At 33.3% G+C, this 12,339-nt stretch overlaps 1 protein-coding gene and 1 long non-coding RNA gene across 3 annotated transcripts; one reads left to right on the plus strand and one right to left on the minus strand.

Annotated features, from left to right (window-relative positions):
- The first annotated feature begins 4,796 nt into the window (after window positions 1-4,796).
- On the plus strand, window positions 4,797-6,624 carry LOC130051916 (uncharacterized). Of its 2 annotated transcripts, XM_056155148.1 has the most exons (4): window positions 4,797-5,010; window positions 5,327-5,460; window positions 5,716-5,954; window positions 6,298-6,624. In XM_056155148.1, exons 1-4 carry the CDS (start codon window positions 4,913-4,915, stop codon window positions 6,376-6,378), a joined length of 552 nt encoding a protein of 183 aa, XP_056011123.1. In that variant the 5' UTR covers window positions 4,797-4,912; the 3' UTR covers window positions 6,379-6,624. The 2 variants fall into 2 exon arrangements, 1 of the variants encoding a protein (XP_056011123.1); XR_008800182.1 differs by lacking the exon at window positions 5,327-5,460 and having other exon boundaries at window positions 4,799-5,032.
- Window positions 6,532-9,051, minus strand: LOC125656203 (uncharacterized). The gene is made up of 4 exons (XR_008800183.1): window positions 8,817-9,051; window positions 8,061-8,219; window positions 7,784-7,894; window positions 6,532-7,593 (listed from the first exon to the last, which is right to left on the minus strand). It is a non-coding gene; the product is annotated as an uncharacterized LOC125656203 (long non-coding RNA).
- Between the last annotated feature and the right edge of the window lie 3,288 nt (window positions 9,052-12,339).

A 12,339-nucleotide genomic window follows, 5' to 3' on the forward strand; every position in this document is an offset into this window, starting at 1 on the left:
TATTGATGCAGCTAAAACGTCATTGGATGTAACAAAAATTAAAAAGACACACAAGTTCAACAGGCATATAAAAATAGTAAACCATGGTTCTCTATACAGCTTGTAACAAAGCAAGAAGAAAAAAACCACAACAGCAAAGATTTTTTCTTTCTTCAGGAAACGCACACAAAGCGCTAAAGAAAACTACAAAGGCAACGAAAAAACATACAAAAAATTGTTAAAGAAAGAAGTATAGGGACGAAATGAGCTAAGAATGAGAATCAAAAGCCCCCGAGAGTATTGGAAATTTTTTAAATAAAAACAATAAACAACGCAATACGGAGCAAATCAAAAATTGATGACGTATTTATGTACGTATTTTCAAAGAATTAAATAAAGAACCCAATATACCGGATGATACATTAATAATGAAATAAAAACATTACGAATCGGAGAATTAAACCATAACTCAAATCAACATATATCATAAGGCAAAATAAAACAAGAGGCCCATGGGCCTAGAATCGCTCTTCTGATACATTGTAGAACAGGCAAAAATTCTCACTAACCAAGATTCATCAATTAACAAAGTTTGATGTTAAGTCAAATAGTACCTGAAAATTTAAATGTAACTGTTCAAAAGTAGGTCACGGTGACCTACTTTTAGTCGACACATTGAAGACTCAAGATGCATCAACTGACAAGTCAAATAGTATTCAAATATAGCCGTCAAATTCCAAAAGAAGGCCACAGTGACCTACTTTTTGGTCGATACACTCCAAAGACTCAAGATGCATCAACTGACAAAGTTTGATAATTGAAGTCAAAAATTATCTAAAATATTCAGATATAAACGTCAACTTCCAAAAGTAGGTCCTACTTTTTGGTCCACACACTCTGAAGACCCAAGACCCATCAACAGACAAAGTTTGGTGATTGTAAGTCAAATAATATCTGAAATATTCAAATATAGCCGTCAAAATCCAAAAATAGGTCATGGTGACCTACTTTATAGTAACCACACTCTGAAGACTCAACATGCATCAACTGACAAAGTTTGATAATTGTAAGTCAAATAGTATCTGAAATATTAAAATATAGTCGTCAAATTCCAAAAGTATGTCATGGTGACCTACTTTTTTTATCAACAAACTATGAAGACTCAAGATGCATCAACTGACAAAGTTTGATGATCCTAGCTTTCATAGTGTCCAAAATATGCATCTAAAATTGAAATTGTGAAATTTGAATGTCTGCAAAATTCAAAAAGTAGGTCACTGTGACCTACTTTTTTATGAATATGTTTCGAGGCCTCTAGAAGCATCAACTTACTAGGTTTGGTGATTTTAAACCTCTCGGTATCTGAAATAACAACCTAAAATGTATTCATAAATGATTAGCCATAAAATTAAGAAAGTAGGTCATGGTGACATACTTTTCACATTACGCAGTTCAAAGTCCCATGATCCATTAACTGACAACGTTTGATGATCATAAGCTCAAAAGTGTCCAAGATATGCATCAAAATCTATTTAATAATAATTACCTGCGAAATTCAAAAAGTAGGTCATCATGACCTACTTTTGAGACAATATGATATTACGTCCTAAGATGCATCAACTGACAAAATTTGATGAACTTAGTCCTTATTCTAAGCAAATTATCAAAGTTTTAACAAAACAAAATGAAAGCCCTTGGGCCAAGGATACCCTGTGACAAATTTGACAAAATTGGCCAAGGGGTTCTTCAGATATAGCCCTTTTTCCAAAAAGTTGACGCACACCGCACGCCAGATATATGGCCATATGATTAGCTCTTTGAGCCTTCGGCTCAGAAGAGCTAAAAAGGCTACGGTGGATGGTTTAGGACAGGTGGAAGAGAGTTTTTTAAAAAAAATTCGTTCCCACGAAATAAATTTTGTTCCCACGAAATAAAAATTTGTTCTCGCGAAATAAAAATTCGTTCCCACAAATTAAATTTCGTTCCCACGAAATAGATTTCGTTCCCTCAAAATTAAATTCGTTCCCCCAAATTAAAAAAATCGTTCCCACGAAATAAAAATTCATTCCCATGAATTTAAATTTTTTCCCCACGAAATTAATTTCCTTCCCTCGAACTAAATTTTGTTCCCGCGAAATTAAATTCGTTCCCACAAAATGAAAATCCGTTTACACATTTTTTTTAAATGAAGATTTAATGTCCTATTCAAAGGTTGATTAATAGCACAGGGGCTAAGTGCATTTTGGGCCTGAACTTTATGGTATCACAGAGTTCGAGCCCAAAACGGGCTTAGCCCCTGTGATTAATATAGGCCTATAATAAAGCAAAATAAAGTTTAATTTTTTACATTTTATAACTAGTGAGTATATGTTATGACTTTACCCACAAGCTTAGTAGTCCTTTGACAAGTGAATATTGAGAATACATGTACCTTATTTCGTGGAAATAAAACTATGATTGATTGATTATAATTATTTAACGTCCCTCTCGAGAATATTTCACTCATATGGAGACGTCACCATTGCCGGTGAAGGGCTGCAAAATTTAGGCCTATGCTCGGCGCTTACGGCCTTTAAGCAGGGGGGGGGGGGGTGTCTTTATCGTGCCACACCTGCTGTGACACCGGGCCTTGGTTTTTGCGGTTTATCGGAAGGACCTCCCCATTTGGTCGCCTCTTACGGCAAGTTAGGGGTACTGGGGACCTATTCTAACCCAGATCCCCACGAGAACGACATTAATCTCATGGGAACGAATTTTATTTCGTGGGAACAAAATTTAAATTCGTGGGAACGAATTAAAAAAAAATCTCCTCTACCTGTCCTAAACCAGTCACCGTAAAAAGCTATCCAAAGAATTAAAAAATAACAAAGAATAAATACATAAAGTCGTAAATACACATTATGCTTTCACTATATGAACAAGAGGCTCATGGGCCACATCGCTCGCCTGAGTCACTTGGCCCATATTTAAAGATGTTCATGTCAAATCTGTTTCTTACAATGTGCCGATTTTGAAATAAGTTTCCAACCTGTACACTGTTTAGTTTGTGAATAGGACTCGCAACAAACACGCCGAATACAGTGTACATGAAATACCCGTGTTTTAATAGTCAAGGTTGCTAACGAGAACTTTTATGTTTTTCTGAGTGAAAGGTGTTGACAAAGGCATGGTGCCTTTTACGAAAAACCATCGTGAACTTAAACAATAAATTAACACACCTCAATCTTTGTTTTCAAACAAATAATAAACTCTCTATAATGAGCTTATGTCATGGTGAATAACCTTATTTTTTGTGAAACCTTCTAAACATATTAGACTGTAGAATTTTTAAAAACGACATTATATTGATTGATTGAATATTATATTTATCCAAATTTTGTTTCAGAGAGTTTTGCAATCTGTGGCTCCCGGAGGTTATATAAGCTAGGCAATTAAATGTAAATTTTGGTTGCCTATAAATGAGCTATATTTTTAATTTTTAAAATAAAAAATGAAAAACATTTCTTTCGAAAAACGTGAACCATGCAGTCCCTTTAAAGACATCTCATTAATTTTATAAGATATCTTTTAAAAGTTATTTAGATATCTTCTAAAGTTTATGAAATATCTATATCCCTTATAAGATATTTTATAAGATATATATAATATTTTTTAGCTCACCTGAGCCGAAGGCTCAAGTGAGCTTTTCTGATCACAGTTTGTCCGGCGTCCGTCTGTCTGTCTATAAACTTTTCACATTTTCATCTCCTCTCATGAACCACTGGGCCAATTTCAACCAAACATGGCCAAAAGCATCCTTGGGTGAAGGGATTTCAAGTTTGTTCAAATGAAGGGCCATGTCCCTTTCAAAGGAGAGATGATCACAAAAATGCAAAAATAGGGTGGGGTCATATAAAAATCTTCTTCTCAATAACCACTGAGTCAGAAGAGCTGAAATCTACCTGAAAGCTTCCTGACATATTGCAGATTCAGTTTTTTTTAAATCATGGCCCCTGGGGTAGGATGGTGCCACAATAGGGGATCAAAGTTTTACATACAAATATATAGGAAAAATCTTTAAAAATCTTCTTCTCAAGAACCACTGAGCCAGAAAAGCTGATTTTTACATGAAAACTTTCTGACATAGTGCAGATTCAAGTTTGTTCAAACCATGGCCCCCGGGGGGTGGGTGGGTGGGGGTAGGATGGGGCCACAAGTGGGGGGGGGGGGGGGTCAAAGTTTTACATACAAATATAGGAAAAAGCTTTAAACATCTTCTTCTCAAGAACCATTGGGCCAAAGAAGTTGACATTTATATGAAAGCTTTCTGACATAGTGTAGATTCAAGTTTGCAAAGGGTAGTTTGGGCCATAATAGGGACTATTAGGTTTTAAATGCAAATACATATGGAAAGTCTTCAGATATGGGCCAAGGTGACTGAGGTGAGCGATGTGGCCCATGGACCTCTTGTTTCTTTATAAGATATCTTATAATACATACAAGATGTCTTATGTTTTATAAGATACATCATAAACTTTATAAGATATCTTATATATTCTATAAGATATCTCATCAATGAATTTTTATAAGATATTTCATAAACTTTATAAGATATCTTATATGGGCAATTCTCTCATTTCATTCACAAACTGGCAAAATATTGTCCCATGTTATTTTTTTCAAATTATTACGATGTGTCTTGAAAGTTTGAATTGATTCTGTGTCTACACTTTAAAAGCTTACTAGAAAAAAATATAAATCCGTTTGGTCTAACAACACAACTCAAAATTAATCAATGTTAATAGGGTCTGTAAGTCTCGTCATGTGATTGCCGAGATTTAGCGAGATTATTAACTTCCGGGTACATCAACATCTCAGACTGCACTGTGTAGAGAGTGGTATACATAGATATAGCGTTATCAATCGATTATGTGGAGGTTTTAACGAGATAAACATGGGAATTGAAGCATTAGTGGAGTGGTCGAGGATTCTTCGCTTCGTGCTTGACGAATTACGTATTAACCGCCAGTGTACAAGCATCGACGAGGCCGGGTACGTCTTGCAGAAAGAGCAGGTTGGTAAAAGCATAATCTATGAACTAGAGAGATGTACGATACGTTTTTATATTCTCAAATCATTCCAATTGAAAGTATATTAATACTTGAAAATAAAAACGGATTATGCATAAAACTTGCTTTGTATTTATACGAACGTACTGGGGGGGGGGGGGTGAACAACGAAACTACATTTACGCACCTGCAGTGTACAGTTGTATATTCAATAAATAAAGCGCATTAAATATGCCTATCTATATCAGTTACATCACAGATGGGTTAAGATTGTTTAATATTTTTAAAATATTTTATAGATATGCCTTGAATCTGAGGATAAAGGTGTTGTGCATTGTGCATTCATCATTAATGTGGATGTCTGATGCCAGTATGCCCATAATGGGGCAGTATAAGTGTCGATCTTCATATGACAGCAAATTTTCAAAGGCAGGTACACAATTTAAAGATAAAATGATGTCAATACATGTTTGGATCTATATCTATTATGATTATAATAATTATAAGTTTATATGTTGTAAACTTTCTTTCTTTTTAGAAATTTCTTTCTTTATAAACTGTCTTGCTGTTATGCCCTCTGGGCCCAAAATTGGAATAAACTTATCTTATCTATACCCAAAGTAGGTAATAAATGGGTTCGAACTGTGAAGATAAAATTTTTACATGTAGATATATTGGAATTTTTCAGATATAAGAAGGCAAATAAAACTGTTCAATGTAAAATACGCCAGTAGTTGGATAAAACATCCAAAGTCGACACAGTCGAAGTTCACAACAACAATGAAGGAATTAACTGCATCCTCATTCCGCAGGGCAACAGGCCATTTTCAGCAACCCCTGAAATTCTTAATTGAGGCTAAGTGCCCATTTTCAGCTCGAACAATGACAATTAAAGAGGCCTGTGCAAATGTTGGGATTTCCCTCTTGGTAAGTCAGCATTATAGATTGAACAATTATGTGTATGTGTACCCAATACATGTACATAAGCTGTACATATATGTATTCATATATATCATTATGGATGTATCCAAGTTTATTATAACCTTAAAGTAACATTTTATGAATGAAATACAAATACTACTTAGGCTTCATTGTGATGTTGAACTGCTAATGTTCTTTATAAACTTTACTTGCATCAAATTTTGAATACTGCAGTACATCTATGTCAAAATAAGTATGCATATTACAGTATAATACTTTCACCACTAATCAGAGCACTTGTAAATCATGTATATTTTATCAATACATGTAATGACATTTGCCATTTTAGAAAGTGATGCAAGGGATGGTTCGCTGCACCTCAAAACAAAATATGAATATTGGCATCAAATTCAAGGACAACAACACCTGAAAGACACCCAATGCTGTGATTTGCTAGTGTGGATTCCTAGTGACACTCAAATAATTCACATCGACAAAGATGTATTATGTCAACCTTTCAAGCGGGATAGAGTTTAATTATAATAATGAAGTATTTTTGCAGTCTAAAACACACACACATAACCACATGTACATATACTTTATTATGATATCAGTGGTGCATCTATCAAAATTATGTAATTACATGTATATTTATTGAATAAACATTATAGACAGAGTTTTTCTTATTTTAGATGAACCAAAATACATGTATGTATAGACACAGTGTCCAGCTTTACAAAAATCATTCAATTACATGCATTTACTAAAACAATGGATTTTACTTCTTTTTTAATAATGCAGATTTGAAAACCTTCAGAATGAGAACAAAAGGCTTTATGTTTGATTGTATATTGTTTAACATTCCTCTCGAGAATATTTCATTCTGATGGAGACGTTCCAAAGGGCTTTATATTCATATGAATATAAAAGGCTTTATATTTATATAAATATGTAGACAAGTTATATTGCATATATGGTATTCATTACTTTTAACTTTAAAAATTCAATGTGGCAGGTTTGTGCAGATTTAAGGTATATATATACATGCAATTAATCTAATAAGTTTGTAGGATTTATCTGCAATCTCCTTCAAAAGGGGAACCTGCAAATTCACATGATCCACACAAATCTGAAATATTTTGTCAGATCAATATCTTGACTATGATAGAATATGGCTAAGGAATTTAAAAAAAAAAATTATTCTCTCATTTTCCCATCCAACATGGATTCTGCATCTGGAAATTTTATAGCAAAGTTGTGCATCCTCTTTTGAGAAGTAGGATTTATTTGTAAGAAAGAATGGGATATTAAGTGTCATGTCATTTGGAAGTTTGTCAAATATACAAAATCTTTTGTCCGCCAGGAATATATCACCAACTTGCAACTTCTCTAAAATGCCACAATGGTTCACAATTGCCAAATTAGATTTGTATCCAGCATACAGATTGGAAATAAGCTGCATTAGGTGTAATACACATTAAGGTCTTTTCTTTGTGGCGACTCTTGTCATTACTGCATGCGAAAAACTGGCTATTCATATCAATTTGGTCATATTAGGTCACTTCTGTTGCATCCATTGCAATCTTCAATTCTTCTGACTTTTATATTTCAGTTGAATGGACACTCCCAACAGTGTCCATGATCCCTTCAAACAAAATTTCAAGAATATATGAAAAATATCCACAGAAAATGGTGTATACCGCAACATTTATACCCCCCTAAAATTACTAGGTAATTGAATACTGTGAAATCTGCGCTGACCTGTGAAATTGATAACTAGTCAGTGTATAGAAAGTGCATTGTTCATTTTTCCTTAACGAACCGCTAAAACATACCTTTCCAGGGTCTTTCAATTATGATGTTCCCAATTGTCAAGGATGGTTTCCTTTAATTAAGCAGGTATATTTCTCATTGCAAGTTTACAACATCATAGTCTTCAAGGGAAGCTGTAAGAACAAAAGCAATACCATTATAGTATTTGGTGTGCATATAAATTTAGATAACACTGAAATGAGAATGAAGAAAATACAGAAAAACCACCTGACACTAAACTTAACAACCGTTGTAACTTCCTGGTTTGATGTACTAGAATACTTGTATCGTACACTGTACCTTTTTAAATGTTGGGGGTTTGGTGCTGTATACTCGTGATCATGTAGATGCACTTCATTGTTGTCTGGTACAGATATATTGGTAGCAGTATCAACTTCGGTTCCTACATGTACGTTTGAAGCAGATGCTTCTGCTTCAGCAGGTTTCGTAACTTTGTGTCTATGAAAAAAAGTAATATACCATAAGTTGCTGTTTTTATTGACTTAAAGTGGCTCACTTATACACAACAAAGTTGTAGTTTCTGAAATAAGCACAGAATATGAGTGTTACAATCATTCTTTTCAAGGCCATGCATCACTTTTACATAATTATACAATAAAGATATATGCCAGTTCTCTTGAAACACAATACAAAAATTAATCATGCAGGAGCCTATATAAAGGCAAGTAGTATCAAGAGTGTCCTGTCAACCCTTTCCCCTTTTCCTAGCAAGGTTATTTTTCTATATTGATACAATAAATAAGTGTTCCTTGCCCTCTTCAGACAGAAGGGAATTATGTAGTAAAAGATGTTAATAAATGTTGAAATCGATAACGAAGAAAAACTTACCCCCCCCCCCCCCCCTATTTATGAAATTGTAGTACATGTAATTTTTTGCTCTTATTATTTTATTTTTATCAGTTCGTCTGTCAAAATCTTTAGTAGGCCTACCCCCTCTGAAATATCTAAACAACACATCCAGTATATTCTGTCAGTTTATACACACGTGTGTTAATTTGACATGATTATTCGTTGAATTGTGATAATATTACGTACCTACATCTTTATATCCACCGCTTCCTTACTGTAGCATCGACTAGGAACCTAAATAAACTACATGGCAGGGTTTTTCCAGTCTCATGTATGCAGCCGATCGCTTAACAATACACCAAATTACATATTGGCGCCGATTCTCTGTTACGACTTTATATATTCCACATGTTGTTGTACCCGCAAGTAGTAAAACCGAAAGTGAAACCAAACGAGACTTACAGACCCTATTGCCCAATTACCTCATTACAATGACGTGACGGTAATGTCCTATATTAAGTTAGTGTTGGAATTTTGAATATATTTCTTAGAAATGTTTGGAAAATAATGCAATTTAAACTTTTTACTTATTTTCTAAAGAAAATTAATTGAATGCATGGTATACATTGTGGGGAAAACCACTCATGGAATTATTTTTGAAAGAAAATATTTTGTTTATCAAAACATGTTCCATACCGTAACGCTTCTATTTTCTGCACTTATGATACACCCATGAACTTCATTGACATATTTCCCGCCACTGCAACATTTTATGACGTCATATTAAAACACATGTAATACTTTCTGAATGATGGTTGCCAGTGAATGCAAGAAGGCAGCAAATAAGTACAATTTCTTCAGTTGTAGTTAATTAACGTTATCTGTACCGTTCGTTGATTTTTGTTTAAATTTGATTAAATAGTCCCTAGCAACCAACGATATAGACACATTCATTCAATTAATTTCCAAAGTAACAAGAATCGCTAAATTACGACACGATTTGAAAAATATATATGGGATAATGTAAGAAAATATCCATACCACAACACTCCATACCGTCACATCAGTAACAATAGCGGTACGATCTATGTTGTGACGGTATGGAAATTCTTTCAATTAAGTTAATAAAATTTATATTATGATTGGAAATTATTTTCAAAATGGCAAATATATAGGTTTTTAAAAAAACATAAAATCACATGAATTTGCTGAAAAAGGAATACATGTATTAGGCCTATGGTTTCAAAAGCTTAAATCTGGTGCAGTGGCCCATGTCAGAATTTTATGTAAGTCTAAGAATGTATGATCTCACAGGGTAAGGGTTCTGACTACTTGTTATTTATATATATAAAGATAAGTCAACATTACCGTAGAAAACAGCCAATCTGCATAGCAAGGGTAAAAACGGCAGCTAATGAAAAAAATGTATAACATACAAGCTACATGTATCTGTCCTGTTTTGTCCAGCCAAATGTGCTTGTTTCAATCCCTCTGAACACATTTTTCATGAAATTATTTAAGAACGCAATGAATCAGAGCAGTCTACAGAAATTGGCATAAGTTGTAATGGAAAGGTGAAGATAACGAACAGTGATCAATCTCATAACTCCTGTAAGGAATACAAGATAAAGAGTTGGGCAAACATGGACTCTGGACAGGATATACCAGAGGTGATATCAGGTGCCTAGGAGGAGTAAGCATCAGATTCTCAAGATAGCAAGATAATGAAGGTCACAGATGGAGATGCAGAACTTATATGGAAGTGCATCTTCGCAAGTCAATGGTTTCTGATCCGCTCCGCTCCACATATGTTTATGTGGAGTGGATCATATCAGAAACCCTTGACTTGGGAAAATGAGGGAAGTGGTGCGTTGTAGAGTCTGATAGAAAACCTTACCCAGGTACAATTTTGGGTGTAGACCATGATTCAGTAGAGATCATGGGCCTTTAGAAACATGTATTAAAATGAAATGTAGAAATTGAACATGCACCCTAGCAAGAATTCGTGCAACTGTTGGAGTATACAATGGATATGAATGCGATTGAGTGTGCTTGGTGATCGGACTTATTTGATTAATGTATAGAAGCTGAGATATGAACTAAAAGATGAGTTAAATTCTGTTATTTTGATCAGTTGAGAATTAATGTGTGATGTTGCATTATTTGACAATTTCTTTCATAGTAAATCCCCTGATAGAATATCTCAGTTTGTTAATCAGTCTGTTATTCTGTACCGTAACATTGATGTCTTACCGTCACAATACATATTTTAACTAGCAACATCTTAAAAGCAATGTACAATTATCATCATAATCTTTCAGAGGAACAATTATCTTATGGGATTTCCTGTATGATATAAACAGCCTTGATCTCTGTTCAAATTTGAGCGCAAATCTAAGTTTTCAAGTTCTTAAACGGGGGAAAATTCCACTTTCCGTACCATCACCAAATTTCTTGATAAAAGATTATTTCTATTTAATTATCTTTTATAAAAGAATTATACGATGACTGTGCATCTCATCATTTTAGGCCATTTTAAATGTTTAACACCCAATAAACAATTACAAAACAAATTTAACAATTATGTTACGGTATGGAATTTTTTTAACACGTAACGTCGAGAATGACGTCATTACGTAAAATCCGTAAGTCCAAGTGTGTGGCCAAACAACATTTGACACCTTTAAACTTCATAATATTAGATTATAACTGAAAAGTTGGAAATAATTAACCTCAAATAAAAATCAATACCCATTATGAAATGTTAACTCAACGAGAGAATAGCCCATATATAATATTCTATAAGATATCTCATCAATGAATCTTTATAAGATATTTCATAAACTTTATAAGATATCTTATATATAATATTCTATAAGATATCTCATAAATTAATTTTTTATAAGATATTTGATAAACTTTATAAGATATCTTATATATAATATTCTATAAGATATCTCATAAATGAATCTTTATAAGATATTTGATAAACTTTATAAGATATCTTATATATAATATTCTATAAGATATCTCATCAATGAATCTTTATAAGATATTTCATAAACTTTATAAGATATCTTATATATAATATTCTATAAGATATCTCATAAATTAATTTTTTATAAGATATTTCATAAACTTTATAAGATATCTTATATATAATATTCTATAAGATATCTCATAAATGAATTTTTTATAAGATATTTGATAAACTTTATAAGATATCTTATAACTCTTATATTAACCTGATGAGGGCCTAGTTGTGTTTGTTACCAACAATCGTTTGGGGAACAATATTTCTTTTCAGAGAGCTAGTTTTGTAGCTATCCTTTGGGTAGCCTAGCTATGTCATCTCGTATATAGGGACCGATTCATGGTTTCCCCCCAAACTTTGGTTTTCACTTTAAATGATCAAAATCAGAAGGTTTCACAAAAAATAAGGTTATTCGTTACGACAGAAGCTCATTATAGACTAGAGAGTTTGTTTGTGTTGAAAACAAAAGTCGAGGTGTGTTAATTATTGTTTACGAAGTCTTCAAAATAAATGGATATTGATCCAAGTTCATTATATATATCACATCTCAAGTAATTTGTAATTGTACTGAATGAATGTGCTTTAGATTACAAAATTAACTGTGGCGTTTCAATGGTAGACTCGAGTCTTTGTTTACATAACACAGAATCGAAGCTAAAATATTGCTCTTATCCTTGCATTCAGACGGTCCAAATTTTGGTTGACAACATTAAATGAGTTATATTTTTGATTTTT

This window comes from Ostrea edulis, chromosome 2 (assembly GCF_947568905.1).
Source record: "Ostrea edulis chromosome 2, xbOstEdul1.1, whole genome shotgun sequence".
Lineage (NCBI taxonomy): Eukaryota > Metazoa > Mollusca > Bivalvia > Ostreida > Ostreidae > Ostrea > Ostrea edulis.